At 30.9% G+C, this 22,931-nt stretch overlaps 2 protein-coding genes across 3 annotated transcripts in view; one reads left to right on the forward strand and one right to left on the reverse strand.

Moving 5' to 3' along the window:
- Positions 1-240: 240 nt before the first annotated feature.
- mRpS18C (mitochondrial ribosomal protein S18C) lies at positions 241-20,436 on the reverse strand. The gene is made up of 4 exons (XM_075376495.1): positions 20,272-20,436; positions 17,860-17,957; positions 5,348-5,555; positions 241-510 (listed from the first exon to the last, which is right to left on the reverse strand). Exons 1-4 carry the CDS (start codon positions 20,300-20,302, stop codon positions 419-421), a joined length of 429 nt encoding a protein of 142 aa, XP_075232610.1. The 5' UTR covers positions 20,303-20,436; the 3' UTR covers positions 241-418.
- Positions 20,437-20,960: 524 nt separating this feature from the next.
- LOC142330989 (uracil-DNA glycosylase-like) overlaps positions 20,961-22,931 on the forward strand; it is a 33,251-nt gene continuing 31,280 nt past the window's right edge. Inside the window, exons 1-2 of one of the 2 annotated variants that reach the window (XM_075376519.1) lie at positions 20,961-21,063; positions 21,266-21,537. In XM_075376519.1, coding sequence (XP_075232634.1) covers positions 20,985-21,063; positions 21,266-21,537 — 351 coding nt within the window. In that variant the 5' untranslated portion in view covers positions 20,961-20,984. Of the gene's footprint in view, positions 21,538-22,931 lie in introns of both variants that reach the window. The other variant, XM_075376510.1, reaches the window with a different exon arrangement.

Raw genomic sequence — 22,931 nt, forward strand, 5'->3', positions numbered from 1 at the left:
GATGATATTTTGATTTAATGATGTAGTTTGTTTTAGTTACTAGATGGATTTTTTTTTTTTTTTATTTAGTTTGTTGATAGACCTGGCTATGTCCAGTAAAGTTGTGGAGGCCGTACATATGATATCGTTTCAAAATAAATAAAAAATATTACTACACATAATTTTTTTTTATTGCAAATTTACTTTTTGCACTGAAAATAAAAGATAAGTATGCAAAAAGGCAGTTAAAAAAATCTTAACTTAAAAGAGCAATAAATTTTATTAAAATATTATAACAATATTTATAATGCAACTTAGTTCAGCAGAGAGTTCATTAATCTATTCAGTATAATTTCAGTCTATCTTCAACATTAAATAAAAGAAACAACAAAGTATAGTGTTTTTTTGCATATCCACAGACTAAGAACAAACTAGCCAACTAGTATTTGTGAGGACGAAATGGACGATCTGGATCAAAAAGTTTTGGATCTCTCATGAAAACCAGTTCTTTTAATGCAATTGCCATAAAACCTGTAAAAGAAAAAGAGATAAATTCATATTTATCTACATAAAAATAAAATATATTGATACAGTTAATAACATATAGTTTTGAACTGCACTGACATCATGGGCAAGACAAACCAGATTTTATATACGGATTTAAGACAAAAACATCAAGAACTAGTTAAAAGACACACTTACACATATCACTGTTACTAAAGTTTGCAGAACTTGTTATAAAATAATTATTGCTCAATTCTGTTTAACCAATATGCTATGCAACCAATAATTCTTCTACAACTAGTAAAAATTATACAAATAAATTATAAAGCTGATTACAAGCTGGCAAATACTCTGCAGAAGGTACTGATAATTAGCTGCAGAAGGCCTTTAGATGAAAAGTTCCATTATAATAATTAATCTTAATTTCTATCTTTAATGTAATCTATCTTGTATGACAACCTGCCAAAAAAAAAAGAAAAATGTTTTATCATAAAAGTATAGTGCCTATACTCACCTTTTACTTTCCTTACTACATAGTTTAACTGTATAGCTATATAGTACGCTACAAATATATTAGAAAAAGTAAGCAATAGGATCAAACTTTACAGTCAGGATTTTTTCAGATTTTAATATTTCTAACCACAAAATGTAATTTTTTAACAAATATAATGTGTTTAATAGTCAACAGTCAACATTCTCTAATGAATTTTAATAATCTTAATGTTACGATACAGCAAATATAGCCTACATTTTTCGTTATATTTACTCATAAGCGCATACAAATACCTTATACTGTATATCCAATTTTGTACTATGATCACAAAAATAAAAATAATTATAAAAAATAACACACTTAAAAATTACATATTTGACACTTAACTTTTGATTATTGCATATATTACAATCTCAATGACAGGTAACTTTTCACGTTAAAAATCAAGTTATATGAATTAATTTAAATAACTTTCTCACTATCCATAATATGATTAATTTAAGAAATTAATTAATTACAGTCAACTCCTGATTATCTGTGATTGGTTTAACTCCATTTTGGCTTAACCGTGATGCCTCTAAGAAAAAAATAAGTTTTAAAAACTTATAAAGAAGCTAAAAATTTTAATTTTTTTCACCATTCTGCGAAAGGTTTTACTCCTATTTCAATTTGAGTTTATTTTAAATATGATAATTTTATATTATAGTTCATTGTCGATATAATAGGATGATAATTCATTGTGTGATATTATTACTCTATGCAAACTACGAAGTTCAATTAAAAGAAACTGTTTTCAGTCACTGTTAAACAATTAACTGCATCTTATTTAAAAAATATATATATCTTAGTAAAATGCTCAATTTATTAATTTTTTTTTTTAACATTACAAATGTTTTCTCATTAGCAATTGTAGTTTTAATAAGTGTTTGTTAATGCATTACATTGTACACACACTACTGTAAGCACAGTCTATTTATATACAGTATTAGTGATTGTGAAAATTTGTTATATGTAAATATATATTTTGAATAAACTTCTGGATATTACTTTTACAGGTATGTAATAGTGTAATTTAGTGTACTGTATTTTATTTTATTATTTAACATTATACCTTTATAATAGTGCATGCAAATACTGAATTGCAGTGAAGTATTAGGTCATTTTAATACATATTATTTTATTAAATATTATTTAATATTTATTATCAGTTGACTGAAAGTAGAAAAAAATAATTAATGAAAATTAAAATATTAATTAATGAAAATTGTGATATACAACAGAATGTTTAAAAATATCAGATTGGATGGAAGAAGAAGGTGAATGAACAGTTGTGCTATGCGATACAACAAATGCACAAGAAATTTATAAAAGTATGTTTTCTTATTTAAATAAAACACAAGCCAGATACAATCGGTGCATTATAGATCTTAATTCCTATATTTCTTCTCAGGATAACAGGCTTTCCAGTTACCATGAACAGTGTATTTGCAGGAACATAACTAAAGAATGGAAAGAACATAAACTAAATACTGCAATACTATTGGAAATGACAAGAAAACTAATGCTGAATTTCAGGGAAAAGTTACAGTTAAAGATTTCAGAGAGAGGGAGTTAAAGACTAGTGGAGGTTGACATATAAACGACATAATTTTAAAAAATTAATAAAAGGTTTGTAAAAATAAATGGCAAAAAATTTTTTTTCAGAATATATATTTTTTTTTAATAATTTTGTTGTAATGTTTATTTTATTTTCATTGAAAATTGGGGAGTTATTTCTTCTGTCAGAGCTGTATAAGTTAAAAAAAATGACTAGTTTTTTTTTCAAAAATATACCAGATTAACCAGTAAATACAAAGGTAAATGATATGTGTACCAAAAAGCTAAAGCTATCAACACTTCAACAAAAATCAAATTCCTGTTACCTGAATAATTGTCAAATTTTAGGACTGCAAAAAATTAGTTTACTTGATTACAGGGTAATTATTAATATTTATTATATTATACATCTTTTCTGTCATTGTTACTGTTTGTTTAAATATTAAATTAATTTTTCCTTTATGTCTATGCACCCTTACACCATTAAAATAATTATTTTAGCAACCTTCTTAAAAACACCCACCCATTTTATAACATTTAAATAATCTGTTGCATATAAAAAAAACAGTAATAATACTAGTCTTTTTTTGAACCACCTAAAAAAACATAATGTTAATTAGACCCAGAAAGAGATCAAACCTGCAACATTAACATAAACTCTTAAAATCTGATGTGGACACCACATAACTTCCTTGTACGCCTATTAAATTACATACACATTTTTTGCTATACTTATACACTTATTTCATCTGCAAGTGAGATACAATCCTCCAATTCTTATAAAAGTGGACGTTACACAATTGCATTGTGGTGGACACTACATTATATCACATATTTTTGTGGTATCCGTATCAGCATTAGTTTATATATTAATTTTGTTTCGTGTAACTCAGGTGGTTATATGGTGTAAGTGAGAACATGTCAGATTCGTAACCATGAACACATTGGTTCGAATCAGACTTCATATAAATATATATTTTTTAACTCTTTTATTTTTAATTTAAATACATTGATTTAAGAAACAAACTGATGCAGAAATGATACAGTTTGTAGATTTTTTTACTTTCATGACTTTAGGTTGGCATCATTGGGATGATCTGAGAACAGTTAACTGATAAAAATTGTTTTGTTTATAACCTCAATATTGCATTTAACGATAGCATGTCCGCTTGAAGTTTCCACATTAGTTGAACAACATTCAGTTATTCGTTTTTTGTTTTCTGAAGGTGAAAAATCAGCTAAAATCTTTTCTCAAATGATTTTACAGTATGGTGAAAGTTGTATGAACCGCAGAAATTTTTATAAGTGGGTAGAACAGTTCAAAAACAATCGAAACTCAGTGACTGACAGGCAACGTCCTGGCCAGCCAGCTGAATTGTCAACTCTTTTGCTTGAAGCCCGCATTGACAACATTAATTATGAAGACCAACATATTGCAGTTGAACATATAGCAAAAACAATTGCAGTAAGTGTTGGCACAGTTCATAACGTTATCAGCAACAAACTCAAGTAAAACAAAACAAGTGCAAGGTGGGTCCCTAAAGAGTTAAGGCTACAACACATGGAAGCAAGACTCAAAGTGTGTACAGACTTGAAAGAAAGGTGACCATTTTGAACCAGAGTCAAAAAGACAAAGCATGGAATGGAAGCACACCAACTCACCTGTCCGAAAGAAATTTAGAACGCAAGCATCAGTGTGAAATGTCATGTTGACCGTCTTTTGGGATGCCAAAGGTGTTTTCTTTTGTGATTATTTGCAAAATCAGCATATAATGAACAGTGTCTACTACTCAGACATGCTGATGAAAAAAGTAAAGCCAGCAATGAGAGAAAAATGTTGCAGATCTCAATGATATTGCTACATGGCAATGCTCGCCCTCATACCGCCCAGATGACCCAAGAAACCATTGGAAAAATGGGTTAGAAGATACTACCACATCCTCCCTACAGCCCACATTTGGCTCTCTTGGATCTTCATTTGTTTGGTCCACTCCAGAAGGCATTACGTGGAAAAAAGTTCAGCAACAACAAGGAGGTCAAAGAATTTGTGGGAAAGTGCTCAAATAACAAAACAAAGAATTCTTTGCATCAGGTATACAAAAACTAGTTCATCGTTGGGACAAGTATATTAATATTGGTGGGGATTTATTGAGAAGTAGTAAAAGTCTGTGTAAAAATACACAGCTTTTTAACATCAATTTGTCTTTCAAAAAATATATATGTATATGAAGTCTGATTCGAACTGATGTGCCTTCCCCTTTTAAGACCCAAATTTTCATTAATTAAAATTTTATTTGGCTATAACTCTGGAACCAATAAAAATTTATGATACCATTGAAAAGCGCTCAGTGAGGCAAGTCCTAAATCCAAATTTTTTTTAATTTTGGGCTTTTTCAACATACAGCTAATAGTTTTTTAGTTATGCGACATACAAACATACGTACATACAGACGTTATACCAAAACTAGTCAAAAATGGGTTCAGGGATGGTCAAAACTGATATTTCCATTGAAGTCTGAAATTTTTCACAATTACAGTACTTCCTTACTTTGTACAAGGAAGTAAAAATGTTATGAATTGATGCAGTAATTTTAGATCACAGTTTTAATTATTTAAACTTAATTAACTAGTGAATAATTATTAAATCTGAATTTGTCATTTATTACCAGCTCTTTTGCTCTTTTAATCATTCATTTAATTTGGCCATACACAAAAATTTGAAAACAATTTTAATAAATAATCACAAAAACCAACTAAACAGCAAATAAAACATGCCTGCACTCTGAGCTTTCCGGATCTCTTTTTCAACTTGCTGTTGCTTATGACGACATAGCCCTGTTATATGTCTGCCGTAAATCTGTCCAGTATATGGCGACACAAACTGTGAAAGCAACTTTACATTTTTAAAGTCTGGAGTTATTTGCATTTTACAAAGAATGCATTGTTGTTTTTCTTTTTCAAATGGATTTTTCATTTCTATGGGCTGAAAAAAAATTAATAGATTATTAAAATTCTAATAATAATATTTACAAATTACACAATTAGATTTTCCCTTGTTACAACATAGCATCAAAATTGAATAAAAATAAATAAATAAACCCCTTCATTTTTATACCTACCTCACTGTAAAATTGTCGACTAAGCTTAATAACACTAACAATGAAACAAGATAAGATAATTAAGATAAAATAATACTTTGGAGTCTAGTAATTGTACCTTTAAATTATAAAACATTACAGGTCATAACAAAATAAAATGTATATAAGATTTGCAGAATGTCTAAATTAAATTACTTTTTACAGTTTATTAAATCAATGAATTTATTATACAACATTTTCAATTTTTATTCCAACATTTCTTTTTCATTAATGAAAAGACAATCTTTAAAAAAAAATAAATGAAAGATTTTTACTAAGAAACAATCAACTTCAGAATTTGACAGCACTCATTGGTCACTAGTGTTTTTCAACTACATTTTGTTTTTTAATTGGGCTTTTTTACAAGATTTTTAAGTGGAATAAAAATGCACTGAATCTGAATTGGGTCCACTCAATAAATAAACTATTGATGCAGGTTTTGTCTGTAGATCTCATACTGTCAAAGCGTGGGAGATGTAATTGAATCAAGGCTTGTTTTACTTTATTATAGACAGACTGTTTTAGAATTTAGCTAAAATCCTTACAGCAAATAGCACTCTGTCTGTCTGTTAATAAATTTGATTCAACTAATCAACCAAGAAGTTTTGCTTGCATTACACTTTATAACTTATGACTAGCCATCATTAGTAAAATGAGGTGGGGATTTTTTATGTAAACATATATGATTTTTCTCTGTACCTCTGTACCAATATAATGTAATTTTATAATCAAAAACAAACTTGAACAACCCAAGTACAGAATTACAAAGTAAATGAAATGACACTTACCTTATTTTTTTATAATACATAAAAAATATTTTTTTTTTGATAATATTATTACTATTGTTAGAAATATTTGCCAGCAAAATTAATTTAAACTTATTGATAAATATTATATTAAAGAAAATACTTTACCAAAGGGTTTTCCATTATTATCAGCTATCATGTCCGAGATTTATTTACAGGATTTTGAAAATTACATTATTTATGGCATTATTAATACAAATGATATCCTTTTATGGACTAGGTATGTTGATGATGTTTTTAGTTTATAATCCCATATACAATGAACATTTAATAATTTTGAATAAAATTAATTTAAATAATAGTTTGACATTTACTTTTGAAATTGACATAAATAGAAAAATAAATTTTCTAGATGTTGGTATCAAAATTAACAAAAATAATCAATATGTCAGTATATAGGAAACCCACAACCAATAAAACTACAATACAAAAAAATTCAAATCATTCATGGTCACACGAAATTAGTACACATATCCACATGGTTAATAGAGCAATTAATTACCCAATATAATAAAAACTAAATTAAAATAAAGAGAGAAATAGATATTATAAAACAAATTGCAAAACATAATGGTTATAATATTTCAAATTATATAAAAAATACTAATAGTATATACAAAAATAATATATACAACTCTTATACCTATAAATAATACACAAAAAACTGATAACGTATATTTAAAATATTTATATACTGATAATATTATTGAAAATATAACTAATAATTATGACAAAAGTAAATTTAAACCAGCATACAAGACAAACATACAATGATGTAATAAAATATTTAAAAAACAACAAACACACTGACATACATAATTCATGCGGAATTTATAAAATTAAGTGTAATGATTTTATATAGATACCTATACATACATATATAGGTAAAACTAATAAGTCTTTTAAGACTAGATTTTTAGAACACATCAAAAATTATAAAAATAGTAAATTCAGTTTATCTAATTTTGCTGATTTATACCTTATTAATAACAAACACACTGTATCAACATTTTGGAGAGATTTTATATACATAAATACAAAAGAATTTTCAAATTGATCAACTTTCATACAAAATATGAAGATGACAATCTTATAAAAGCAGCAACAGATGGCAGCATGTTTTTTAGATAAAAATAGATATAATCATAATATACAAAAATAATTTAATTCAAATCCACTCAGTAATGTAACACTGGATAGCCAGGTTACACATAGTATAAATATTCTATATTTATTTATTTATTTTATTTTTAAATTTAATTTTGTCATCTATATATATATATATTTAATTTTGACATCATATCTATATATGATGTATGTATATACATATGTATATATATATATATATATATATATATATATATATATATATATATATATATATATATATATATATATATACATATGTATATATATATATATATATATATATATATATACATATGTATATGTATATACATATACATATACTGTATATACATATATATATATATATATATATATATATATACATATACATATACTGTATATACATATACATATATATATATATATATATATATATATATATATATATATGTATATATGTAGTTATTTTATTTAATTGACTTCATATGTTTTTTGTATATATGATTGTAAATTTTAATCTTTTAATTTTAATTTAGAAATTTTAATGTTTGATATGAAATTTTATATAAATGTGTAACTGATGATGCAGGATCCCGCAAAAGTGCTTTTGCAATAAAAAAACACATAAGTGTCATTTCATTTACACTTGTAATTCTGTTCTTGGGTTGTTCAAGTTGGTTTTTGATTATAAAAATACAATAAATATATATATATATATATATATTTTAAATCTATTCTTTAACAATTGAAGAAGAAAATTTTAAATTAAATAAATGCATGATAAGTTATTATATTTTATGAAGTTTGTAATGTAATTTGTGATGAATATGTAATGCAGCAACTGATGATGCAAGTACATCGCGAAAGCGCTCCTGCGCAGTGGAATAAGGTGACATCCTAATTAATTTATTCTGTAATTTGGTTAATATAATAAAATAATATAAATATATACAAGCATTGGAAAAAGCAAGGAAGGAAATATAGTGGGTGAATACGGGGTGGGCAAAAGGAATGAAAAAGGGAACCGACTTATAGAGTTTTGCACGAAGTATAATTTAGTAATTGCCAACACCCAGTTTAAAAATCATAATAGAAGAATATAACTTGGAAAAAGACAGGCGATACTGCAAGGTATCAGATAGATTATATCATGGTTAAGCAAAGATTTAGAAATCAACTCGACTGCAAAAACTTACCCTGAAGCAGACATTGATAGCGACCATATTGATAGTGATAATGAAATATAGATTGGGGTTTAAAAACCTGAAGAAAAGGGGTCAGATGAATCGATGAAATTTAGAGAAGCTTGAGGAAGAGGTGGTGTAAAGAAGATTTTTGAGGAGGACATCGCAAGAGGTCTGAGTAAAAAAGATAAGGTAGAAAATGTACAAGAAGAATGGGAGAATGTTAAAAAGGAAATTCTTAAATCAGCAGAAGCGAACTTAGGCGGAACAAAGAAAACTGTAGAATACCTTGGGTTTCAGACGATATATTGCAGCTGATGGATGAATGTAGAAAATATAAGAATGCTAGTGATGAAGAAAGTGTAAAAGGAACTATTGACAATTAAGAGATACTATAAACAAAAAGTGCAAACTAGCGAAACAAGAGTGGATTAAAGAAACGTGTTCAGAAGTGGAAAGAGAAATGAACATTGGTAAAATAGACGGAGTATACAGGAAAGTTAAGGAAAATTTTGAGGTACATAAATTAAAATTCAATAATGTGTTAAACAAAGATGGTACACCGATATATAATACGAAAGGTAAAGTCGATAGGTGGGTAGAATATATTGAAGAGTTGTACGGAGGAAATGAATTACAAAATGGTGTTACAGAGGAAGAAATAGAAGTAACAATACTGAGATCTGAATTTAAGAGAGCATTAAAAGATCTGAATGGCAGAAAGGCTCCTGGAATAGATGGAATACCTGAAATTACTGCGCAGAGCAGGTGAGGAAGCAATTGATAGATTATATAAACTGGTGTGTAATATTTATGAAAAAGGGGAAGTTCCGTCAGACTTCAAAAAGTGTTATAATTATGATACCAAAGAAAGCAGGAGCAGATAAATGTGAAGAATACAGAACAATTAGTTTAACTAGTCATGCATCGAAAATCTTAATTAGAATTCTATACAGAAGAATTGAGAGGAGAGTGAAAGAAAAGTATTAGGAGAAGACCAATTAGGTTTCAGGAAAAGTATAGGGACAAGGGAAGCAATTTTAGGCCTCAGATTAATAGTAGAAGGAAGATTAAAGAAAAACAAACCAACATACTTGGCATTTATAGACCTAGAAAACACATTTGTTAATGTAGACTGGAATAAATTATTCAGCATTTTAAAAAAATTTAGGGTTCAAATACAGAAATAGAAGAACGATTGCTAACATTTACAGGAACCAAACAGCAACAGTAATAATTGAAGAACATAAGAAAGAAGCCGTCATAAAAAAAGGGTGTCTGACAAGGATGTTCCCTATCCCCGTTACTTTTTAATCTTTACACAGAACTAGCAGTTAATGATGTTAAAGAACAATTTAGATCCGGAGTAACAGTGCAAGGTGAAAAGATAAAGATGCTATGATTTGCTGATAATATAGTTATTCTAGCTGAGAGTAAAAAAGATTTAGAAGGAACAATGAACGACATGGATGAAATGAAGTCCTACGCAAGAACTACCGCATGAAAATAAACAAGAATAAAACGAAAATAATGAAATGTAATAGAAATAATGTAGATGAACCACTGAATGTAAAAATAGGAAGAGAAAAGATTATGGAGGTAGAAGAATTTTGTTATTTGGGAAGTAGAATTACTTAAGATGGACGAAGCAGGAGCGATATAAAATGCCGAATAGCACAGGCGAAACAAATCTTCAGTCAGAAATATAATTTGTCTACATCAAAAATTAATTTAAATGTCAGGAAAAGATTTTTAAAGTATATGTTTGCAGTGTCACTTTATATAGAAATGAAACTTGGACGATCAGAGTATCTGAGAAGAAAAGATTGGAAGCTTTTGAAATGTAGTGCTGCTATAGGAGAATGTTAGAAATCAGATGGTTGGATAAAGTGACAAATGAAGAGGTGTTGCGGCAAATAGATGAAGAAAGAAGCATTTGGAAAAATATAGCTAAAAGAAGAGACATACTTACAGGCCACATATTAAGGCATCCTGGAATAGTCGCTTTAATATTGGAGGGACAGGTAAAAGGAAAAAAATGACTGAAGACAAAAAAAAAAAAAAATATATATATATATATACACACATATATGAATGTATGTGTTAGAAGGAAGTTGTAGGTTTTTGCTCCGAGATTACTGAGGTCGAGGTCCACCAAGTAATTTGTAACCTGGCTAAGAATAAAGCCCCCAGATATGATTGTATCACAGCAGAACTTCTTGTTCGCACACTGCCAGTGATTCTTGTCTCCTGACTAGGATTTTTAATAGGATGCTTTTTGCTGGATATTTCCTAGCGTGTTGGAAACGTGATGAGTTGAAACTGCTCTTAAAAGTTGGTGACAAGGACCCCACACCAAGTAAGTTCTTCTTACCGCCCACTGACGCTCTTGCCTGTAGTATGTCAGATTTTTGAGAAGATCTTGTACCTCCACATTAATACTAGGTTGACTTCTAACCATTCGCTAATGGACAACCAGTATGGTTTCCGCCCTGGAAAGGGGTCAGAGGATGCAATTCTTAGGGTAATAGATTTGGCTTCGACCAGCGAGGGCCAATATGTACTCGGCGTCTTTTTGGGGAAATTGGGGCCTTCAATAACTTGTGGTGGCTCTCTGCCTTGTTTCACTTGCAGCAGTGTGGTTGCACACAAAATGAGATTGAGACTCTCGCGAGCTATTTCAGGAATAGAACCGTCATCCTTCGTGACAGCTACTCAGAAGAAAGACCCTGTCAAAAGATTGTCCATGGAGCAGTGTTTTAGGTCCACTCGTCTGGGTCATTGAGTTCGACTTTAATGCGGTTGTGGATGCCCAGTGGACTGCTGCATCGTGGCTTATGCCGACGACAGGTTGCTGCTGATCGAGGAAAACTTGCATACTGAGATAAAACTCAGAGTAACACAGGCATGTAAGGTATTAAGGTTGTGGAGTCTTCAGCATAAGATAGTTTTCAGTGCGGAGAAAACCACTATGATGTTTCTTAAAGGTCATCTAGCTGCAACCCGTCACCCGCAAGTTGTGATGAACGGCCTTCGATTAAGTATGTCACTGTTCAGAAATATCTGGGTATCATCCTTAATGAGAGGGTTCAATTCAGGGAGCACCTTCAGTTTGTCGCAAGGAATGCCATCTTTGGTGTCTGTAGTCATCCATCCTGATTGGGAATTGAATTATCGTACTAAGCATATTCTTTACAAAAGTGTCGGCAAGGCCATAATGTTCAGGATGCTCTCTTTATAAAGAGGAAAAGGCTACATTAATAATTTGTACTGAGCAGAAAGTGTCCTTTCCTATGGATCACCAGGAATACAGAAAATTTCTCAACATGAAGGATCCTGTACAACCCAGCGTTAGTTGTGTCCAGGCTCTTTCTAACAATTTTCAAAAGGATAACGAGAGCGCAACGTGCAAAGAACTGACCAAATCTGAGCCCAAACACTGATCAAACGATGGCCCAGACTGGCTGTGCCCATCTGGGCTTATCATTTACAATTCCAATGCTATGGGGACATTTTACTGCAAGCCCAGCATCTTCTATTGTTAGCTGTTGTCGGGAGCTACAGAGAATGCCTAGAGAGAGGCAGTCTGTGTAATCACCTGCATAAAATCCATTGACATTCTAACTACACAACATAGCAAGCGGTATGTTTCTAAGAAGGGAGGCCCCTTCTTACTTCTGGGCATATGCATAAGACCAAGGTTTTGACTCTTGGAAAGTTAAGTGAAACAATTCTGCTACTGGTCGATACATGGATGGTATATTTCTAATGTTAAACAGCTGCGAGCAATTAGGTGGGTTTCCCTCAATCGGTACACAACTCATTCCTTTCAAGACTTGGTGCATTTAACAATATTTTGGTTAGGTTTGGTTTGACTGATTCAGGCTTGTGCCCGGACTGTAAGTTCGATGACACTGCAGACCATGTCCTTTATGTTTGTCCCTGGTTCGAGGCTGAACATACCAAAGTTGTTAGGGAACTCAAGAGAGTGAATTCCTTTCTTGATTTGTGAGTCAACTGGAAGACTTGCATAGAATGGACTATCGTGGCTAGCTTCCTCCATTTCCTCGCCCTGGGCAGAACTACTGAAATGGTATAAGTAGAATAGCACTTTAGGTGGCTAGGGACCATCTGAATAGTCGATTGACTGGAGGTAGGAGTGTTGGCATCGAGCAATGGTTAGTGAATACGTAATAGTGATGTGTTATAATGTTTCCTGTCGGCGGACCAACAATTACACTACTGAGAATATGGGTAACCATGCAGCCATGAGGTTTAGCGTCATTTTGACGAGGGCAGTTTTTGAATCAGCAAGCATCGCTGTCGGCGGGATGGTGACTGCACTGCTGAGGGCATGGATTCCCATGCACCCGTGAGGTGTAGCACCATCTCGACGATGGTAGTAAGTGAAAGTAAATGTCATGCTGGACTCTGCAATGGAGCTGAGTGGGATTAGGAGGTCTGTCCGCCTCTCCCTGGTAGACCAGACCGGGGTCCATAAATGAAACCAAGTCAAGTGGTATGAACTGAAGTTTGAGTTCACTAAGGGAACTAGGAGTACATTTCGTTGTTGCAAACTACATTTTTGGTGGTATGTTATTTATTCAATTGCCTCGAATATTATGAGATTTACCCACTATATAATTGCAGAACTAGGCACGAAGTTCGTGATCGTGCTAACTCGGTTAGCTGGTTCAGAGGGCAACGAAGTAGGACAGTCAAGATTGTCCGAAGAAGCCTACAGCGAAGGCTGAGTCAATAACTCACTGATGCAAATGTCTACTGAGGCATTTGGATCGGTGACATCCCAACGAGGCCTGGCTTGTTACTGTAAGATGTAAAAAGTTAGAAGGCAAAAGACGACTCCCATTAAAGCTCATCAGTGCTAGAAATGGAAGGGGGGTGTGGCGACCAAATCGTCACAAGGCAATTTTTTGATTGTCTTCCCCTACGGGGGTTAGGATACCTTGCAGTTTGGCATTGAGTAGTTAAAGACTAGAAGAAAACTCATATAAAAAAACCACCTGGTACTCTAGGATGGGGATTAGAACAATGGGGCAGCACCTTACCCTCTATTAAATTGAATATTGCAAAAAATCCAAAAGATGAGCCTCGGAAACAAATTGTAAAATATAGTAACCAAAATGGAAATGTCAAAAGAAAATGAAATTGCAAAGACTATCAATGTTGCTATCTGGAATACTAAGAGTAGCATTCAAAGGAAGGAGAGGTTTTTAAATCACTGGTTGTTTACAAAATTGACATTGTGGCACTGTCATAAACAAATGAGAAGTGAAAGGGTAATGAAAAATGGGCGACTACATAATACTAGATAGTGGTGTAAACAGAGAATGATGAGCTTAAGCTGGAGTGACCATTGCACTGCATAAAATACACAGCAAGCGTATTAGTCATGGAAAGAGATAAATGAATGCATTATGACAGTAAAAATGGATATTTTGAAATGTAAGGTGTGCATTATAGCAGTTTATGCATCGACAGATGACTTTGATGCAGATACAAGAAGCTCACTGCATGTGTAGAGAAGACTAGAAATGTAACTGCTGCTGCTGCTAGGGGATCTAAATGCAAGAACTAGGCATAGTGTTGGTGGTTTAGTGATAGGAAGATTGGAATTTTGTGAGATTGGCAGCGATAGAAAGGTGAGGGCATTTTGAATGACAATGGAGCCAGATTAACTGAAATGTGTAGAAGCCTAGCTTTAAAGATTATAAATAATTTTTATAGGCACAAAGATATTTATTAATGTACATGGCAGCAGGAAACCAGATATCTGTAATTGAATACCTAATTTAGAAACAAAGTTCAAGACTGAAAACAATGGATGTAAGATCATTAGGGAAGGAGGCATCATGCAATCACTACAATCAACACTTTTTATCTCTTATATGCCTTTTGCAAACCATCAAAACAAAGGGAGGAACTTGACAAAGGTTAACAACTAGAGCTAAAGAAATATATGGTGGAATTATTGAAGCAATAGTCTATTGAATCTCTATTTGAATTACAGGTGGCTTCCAAAATGAAGGATGGTATGATGAGTAGTGCAGCTGAAATGTATGAATGGCTAAAAACTATATTACATGAGGCAGTGGAGTCTCTTGGTGAAGTGGATTTCACACGTAGATCTAAACATTGGTGGAGCCAACTTTTAGGATGCAGCACAAATTTTTAGTGGAAAGGTTAGTGAAAGAAAAGAAAATAATAAATGGAAAATGTTTGATGAAACAGAACCACGAAGATGGACATCAATATGCCAGAACTAGTAGAGAGGTTTAAAAGGCAGTATCAAGAGCTAAAAACCATCCCTGGAAGCAGAAGACTACAGAGGTTGAGAGATAATAAAAGTGGTGAAGCCTAGAGAGTGATAAAAAGTTTGAGGCAAAATATGTCAACAAAATTAAATTAGGATGATTGGTTAAAAGGAGTCGCAGGAGTATTATAGACAACCTTTTCTGGAGGAAAGAGAGGAATTCCAAGGAAAAGAGTTTGTTGTTGGCAGGGATCTGGTTGAGGATGTTGTGGATAGAATTATGGTGAAAGAAGTATATGTGTGATTGCAAATACTACAAGTGGAAAATCAGTTGATCCTGAAGACCTTCTAATTGAGCTCTTTAAGAAAAGCTCTGGATCAGTTATACAACTTAGTACGGATATCTTTAATAAGTGTTTATTTGTAGATGATGAAATTCTAAATGAATGGGAAGCTTTTATTATTCTTACCAAGAATCCTCCTCTGAGGTATAATATGTTAATATATATGTCCTTCATAAAATGAAGGACAAATATCTTTTGGCCCTTGATAGGGTAGATGTTTGTCTCAGACTTTAAGGTGTATACCGATGAAGTTTTAAGGAATGGAAAGCAAAATGTGCCATGATGGGAAATGATCCAGGAAGAGACTACTACCTACCTGCACAGCCTTCTGTTTGTAGATGACCAGGTATTTATTGCATCAGTCAATACGATGTTCAGTATTTGATGAGGAAATTGACAACAAGACTTACAAGAAGTGAGGTCTGACCATAAATTTTAATAAAATAAATAATTTACTAATAGGAGAGCCAGGATGAAATTTGCAAATAGAAACACACATAATTTTTTTTTCTGAGTGCACAAGGTGTCTCATTTATCAGTGCCCAGACACAAATTTACTACAGTATATGACTAAAAATTAAGATTTACTTTAAAAATTACAACAAAAACGCCTATGCAGTATGCTAAGTGTGAAATAAAGACAATAAATATTAAAAATCTAACATAAAAAATAAAATTGCTGAACATCAAAAGGCAAAAAATATGATACAGTTAATCAACTACTTGAATTCAAATGCATGGCCTTAAGAAATCGTAAATGTTAGTTCACGCCAGATTGAATACAAGGTATGTTCAGAAAATAACCAAACATTTTTAATTATGTGTCAACAGAGATATTTAGTGAAGTGCAGTTGGCAGTATTGTATTCTGCATAACCTCCTCTGTAACCACATGTTCTTGTTGATATCTCATTTAGTTTTCATGTTATTGTTATTTGAATGCAAGGTGTTTAAGTGTTAGTAGTGATTTTTGTGAAATCTTTCACAGAAATGTTTAATTTTTTTAAACAAGCTTACGGAAATGATGCTCTGGGTCATAAGCAATGTTACAAACGGTTTTCATGATTTAAAAGTAGTCGACAGTCAATTGAAAATGACCTTCGACTTGAACTGATGATTTTTTATGTAAAATCAATGAATTCATTGATTTTATGGACCCACATTCAGAAACCGTGATCACTGCATCTGAACCCAAGCTCACTGCATGATCTGGTGCATGCAGGCTGACTGAAAGAGAACTTGCAGGAGAGGATAGCATCTCATTTGGATCATGCCATGACATTTTGACTGAAAAATTGAACATGAATTCAGTTTCAGCAAAGTTTGTTCCTCATTTGATGACTGAACATCAGAAAGAACAGAATGGACGTTTGTTGGCAGCTTCTTGAACAAGCCCATGCTGATGAAACATTCATACAAAGGATCATAACGGGATGTGAAAGCTGAGTTTACGGCTACAACATTGAGAAAAAAGTTTAATCATCAAAAAAGATGCACATTACAAAAATTGCTACTAACACTTAACACATTACACTCAAATAACAATAACACTAAAACTTAATCAACAATCCAAGAATATACTTGTATAAAAGATGACGGGTGCCCGTACTGTGGCGAGGTGGACACCCGAGAAAATATTATTTTTGAGGGCGCAAGATGGGATAACGAACAACAGGTGTGCGAAGCGATGATGGGTCCAATACAAGTGGAGAACATAATCAGCAAGATGCTGGAGAACAGGCACCGGTTCTCCATGATTTACAGTTTCATCTCCGGAGTGATCCAGCAAAAGAATTGGGGACAGAGGAGATGATGAACTGACCATCCCAAAAGTCTATATTTGAATTTTTTATTTTTATTTCTGTTTCAGCACCCACTCTCTTACCTTGTTAATTTCTTTTATAACTGTTATACTTATTTTATTTATTTTTAGTAAGTAATTACATGACTGCCCAAAAAAGAGTGTAATGTATTTAGGATGTAGGTATTTATACATGTTTGTGTTTTGAATTCAAAAAATTCAAATATGACAGTTGATATTGATTAATCACTCAATAATATATTAGAATTAGTAGTCAGTAATAACATCTTCCATGAAGCTTTCTTCAAACACTTGTTTTAAAAGGCTCCTAATACTAACAAACTCTTTAGAATGACATTTAACTTGATCATATGCATGCAGCCTATTACAAAACTAGCATCCTGAATAGTAGAAACCCTTCGCTAACTAGGAAGCTCTAAACTGCACTTAACTCTCACGTTGTAGCTTCACAATTACACAAAATTTAATCCTGATCTTGTTCAATAATCATGATGAAAATAAACTAATAAATGTATTATTATTAACAAATTAAATGTAACATGTAATGCAATAAATGTAACATGTAATGCAAATAACAACATCATGCAACATACCATATCATCTGAAATGCTAGGAAGTGTATTATTTTCAGCTGATGAAGAGTGTCGTATACCATGTTGTCTAACACAGGAAGTATGAATACATGCTGGTCCTGCAAATTACATAATTCACATTAAATAATTATATGTTTGTTATTTCATATTTAATTTTTTCAAATAAATGAATTCAAATTTAAATAGCTGCAATTCTGATATCAATTTTAAATCAGCTTATTTTTATAGTTATGTAAATAAGGTTTAATCCCCACTGAAGCACAATAAGCCAAACAATTGCGATAATGGAGTTGTTAGTGGAGGTTTTCTTTGGATTAAATGTGTATACAATTAGGACAAACCACACAAGATTTATTTTGTGGTCAGTTTTTGAAAAGGAAGAATCTTTCTAGTTAAGACAACATTTTGTTTTAACATGCAAAATAATAGCAGTAAACAAAAAAATTAATAACCACAGTATAATTTACCTGATTAAAGATAAAAGGATCACAGGAATTAACAGCAGAAGGTGAAAATACATAAGAAATTGTTAATAACTGTTATTGGTGATCAGAAAATGACTGTCAAAATTGATGAATCTATGTCCATTAAAAGAAAATACAACATTGGCTGAGTACCACGACAGCAATGACTTTTCAGCAGGATCTGCCCCAAAGCATTCAAGTGTTTATGTTTACAACCAAAGTTTGGATTTGTTACTGCCAATAATAATCAATTTCATCACACTGGGTTTTTTAATTATTTCAATCAGTGGCAGGCCACCAACAGAATGTGAAATTTGAACTGTAATTATGTATACACTCTCACAATTTCAGAGATCCTGAAGTGTATACCCAGACTGCTGAAAGGCTGTGCGGAATAGTAAAAAAAAAACTTTGTTGAAAAAGGCACAGTGCGAAATTTATTAGACGATAGCTATTTTCTCTGGTTCCAAAGGCAGAGATACAGAGTTGCAAACCATTCAGTCTACTATACTCTGGAAGGCATGGTTGCCTTTTGCTTTGTACAAAAAGTCACAGTTTTATTTCTGTAAGTACAATAAATATCACTTTCATACTTTGAAAATCTCGCTTATAATAACGTAATGTAAAAATAAAACCCAAATAAACACATTAAATTTTTAACAATTCATTTAATTAATTATAATAATTATTTATTAATGTTTATAAATTATCATTATCAATAAAATAAATTTCACAAAAATTCATTGATAAAAACTTGCTTTAGGATAATGAAAAATAATACCATACCCCACCCGCCCCCACTCCACAAAAAAAGGATCTATTTTTTATAAAAATATTTAGTTCTAAAACTGCGACTCTGGGTTTTTATAACTTAAGTTTTCAATTAGTTTTTTAACATTTCCTCCAGTATATGCAAAAATGCTGTGGAAGTAAAATGTATTATTGCACAAAAAATATGAAACATCCTAAAAATAAAATAGCCTTTAATCTCAACACCTTAAATCTGATTAAAACTATGACAAAAATAAATTTTATCAGCAAATACCTTCAGGTGAACCAAAATATTCTGACCCTTAGTGAACTATTCTTTTTCTTACTTTTTCTATTTGTTACTCGTCTTTTAAAAATTGAGATTACAGATTATGTTATTACAGAGATATGTTACATGCTGAGGAGGAACAACACATTTTGAAAAAAATAATATGGTTCAAGATCATTATGTACTTTAAACTCTTATTCTCAAAAACGTTTTTTCAGAAATTTGTAAATAGGTCTACAAATAAATTAATTTTCAACAGAAAAAATACTAGTTCTGCAGAAAATCCAATAATAATGAGACAGATTAGTTAAATTTAGAATTCTTTAGTTTACAAAGGTGTTTAATTAAACTATGTGCAACCTGTTCTTACTTTATATTTTCATTTCAAAGTAGACCTTTTAATATAAAAATAGGAAATGTGGATTAAATCTCAATTGAAATAACACAAAAATATGAATAAAAAATATTTAAGAGGAAAACTGATACTTTTTGGTTTTTTTTATAAAAAATGATTAAATATCAAAATGGTATTGTTATAAAGCGCGCGTGTATGTTTTATATATATGAATGTAGCAGGAGTCGCTACATTAGTAGATATACAAATATCTACTAATATACTAACGATCCATATTCAGTTTTAATCGCTAAGATGTTATAAGAGTTATTCACTCTATTACAAGCTAACTTTTCCTTTTTTCGTTAGATCTAAAAATAGTCGAACAAAATAACACTTAAGAAAATTCTGTTAGTACCCATCCTAACATAAAAATTATGTAAATCTAATATCCCACCTTCATACTAAACTTTAATTGGTTATAAGGAGCAGGGCAAACCAGTGTCAAGCACAACAGCGATGAGATTAATTACGGAAACCAAACAAAAATATATGTAGCAGCAACACAACATTACCCAAATATCTTCTCATTAACAAACGTAACATTTCAAAATTTATGCTCCAATAATTAAGTTTCTAAAACTTCGTTAAAACGTTATACGCAACACCAAAATCACTTCCAACTAAATTTAATCAAGACACCAAACACACATGGCTCAATCATATGTACTAAAACCAGCTGGTAATAGTTACTCCTAATTGCTTTTGGTTAACTCTGTTTAAGTACTAACAATTTTCCACACAATCTTTTTTAATTTCAGTTTCTATTTATTTAATACAATAAACATACTATCATAATAATATATAAAATAGTTATCAATTTAATTTAGTTTTAACATTATATTATAACATTATTACAATTATTATTTATTATATTACTATAAAATAAAATAATATTTATTAAGCAAATACTACTTACAACTATTACATGGTTTACAGGTAGATTGATATAAAAAGAAACTTGTCAACATTTCATAGAATCAGGTAAAATATATATGCATAATTATTTATTATGTGTTTTTTTAATTATCTTTTCTTTACAATTATATTGACATATCACTTTATCTCCTTTTTTTAAAATACCTACCTTGTCAAAACTTGTAACAATAAAAAAATAACATACTGTTAAGTTGGCTGCACACTATTCCTAAGCCCGGAAACACGCACTACAGTAGTTTCGCGGGCTTATTCGCCGAAGCCAGTGTTTAGTGAACTTGTAGACCGGGTGATGGTTGTCTGTACCTATTGTAGAAATTTGTATGTGGTAATTTTGGCTTCAGTTTTGTTTCTGTCTGTGACATCTAAAGGTAGTATTATTCTGTAAATGTTATAACTCTTGTTATTTTGTCATGAGCGTTCAACGAAACATATTGGCATTTTTTAAACCTAGCCCTGTTGCTTCCAAAAGAAATCCACTCACGAATTTACAAAACTCTCCATGCAAAAAATTTAAATGTAGTGTGAGCGACACAAATCCTGATTCTAATAAAGATGAAATAAATGTTGCAGAATTAAATGACAATGGTGTAGAAGAAACAGATGTAACCATTAGTAATTTGAGTCAAAAAACTGAAGCTAATGATCGAAATGGATCTGATAAGTTGACAGAGGAGAAGAATGTGAGTAAAATTTCATCAGATGACAAGAAAGAAATTGAAAAGAAACGTCTAACGGCAAAATTGAAGCTGATTTCTAAGACACTTCCAGTTCTGGATGTTAACATAGGATTAACGTGGTTTGCTGCTTTAGAGAAAGAGTTTAGTAAACCATATTTTAAGAAGGTAGGTAATTTATTTTTTTGCCAATAAATGCATATTTTGAAGTTTTTAATTTTTTTCTGAAAAATATTGTAATTTATTATAAATTGTTTTTTATGATTCAGCCGGAATTGTTCTTTATACTATTATTTTTAATTAGTCTTTCATAAACGACTGGTCTTGTCTGATCTGATCGTGGGTAATGTGTTGCTTCAGCAAGCATAGATACTAGCTGTTATTTAGTATAAAATTTAGTTAAAACTTGAAATTGTTTTGTAATTCAACCAATTAGCAAATTTTAGCCACCAGATTATTTTTTTTTATTGATATAATCAATGATAAAAATAAATTCTGTTTTTCATGGCAATGTAAATTACTTTAAATTATTACTTTTTTAATAATACATTTTTTTCAAACAATAAATTAATGTTTTCAAAAATCTTCAATAATTGTAAGTGTAGATATGCATCAGATGGTTATTATTGCTGGCCTTTTTTTTTATAAAAATGTTTATTTGATTCTGTTTATTTTGAATGAATAATACTGTAAAACGTTTTAAAGCAGAAACCTGAGAGAAATCAAATATCAACCAAAACAAATATTGTTCTGGCAAGTTCCACTGTAATGAGAAACTTTCACATTGATAAGATTGTAATATAAATCACTTTATTAGTAGAAATTATGTAGTATGCTATAAATAAACAAAAGATATGAACATTTATGTGTAAAATTTCTATTTTATACTTATATATAACTATAAGTACGTTTGACCGCTATACTCATCAGATAATAATCAAAACAAAATTAATAACCATCAATTCTCATCTGAGATACAGTACGAGTGTGTTATTAAGTGGATTAACTATAAAAATTAAGAGTGGAAACAGTACTGTGGATTGTATGATCAGAACTTTGCTGGAAAATTGCTGGCTAGAGCCACTGTATGCTCTAAGCCTTGTTGTCATCAACCAGGATAATGTCATAAATAGTGGTGCACTTGCTTTTACTTTTCGCCCATACTGATTGTATTTTGTTTAATACTTTGTTTTACAGATTTTTAAAACTGTTAGTCACCCCGGTGATCAATCTGGCTGATAAGCTGGCCTTGAAGTAGGAATTGTAAATGGTTTATCTATCGTAGAAAATAAACCATAAAAGTTTGATGTGCCTTTTATACTCATTGATAAAAAATTCAGGATAACAAAATAATTAAATAAAGTAAAATGAAAAAATGTAATGTAGAAATAATTAAGGACCATCTCTTTTTTCTGCTTTTTTGTACACACTAGTTTTATACTCTTATTTAGATTTTTGAGTTGTGAATGAAGTACCGTGCATGAGGGTTTTTTTGTAATATTTAAAAAATCGATTATAGCAAAAATGTTATATGGTCTTTTGTAATACTAAAAGCCTTCAGA

Source organism: Lycorma delicatula, chromosome 1 (assembly GCF_047948215.1).
Source record: "Lycorma delicatula isolate Av1 chromosome 1, ASM4794821v1, whole genome shotgun sequence".
NCBI classification, from domain to species: Eukaryota; Metazoa; Arthropoda; class Insecta; order Hemiptera; family Fulgoridae; genus Lycorma; species Lycorma delicatula.

What these genes read in the sequence shown, in the direction of transcription:
- mRpS18C (XM_075376495.1), bottom strand. Translation starts at nt 20,302, where the DNA reads ATGTTACGTTTGTTAATGAGAAGATATTTGG. An exon ending in CTAGCATTTCAGATGATATG is followed by an intron (nt 5,556 to 17,859) that starts GTATGTTGCATG and finishes ATTTTTTTTCAG; the next exon opens with CCCATAGAAATGAAAAATCC. An exon ending in CCGGAAAGCTCAGAGTGCAG is followed by an intron (nt 511 to 5,347) that starts GCATGTTTTATT and finishes TTTCTTTTACAG; the next exon opens with GTTTTATGGCAATTGCATTA.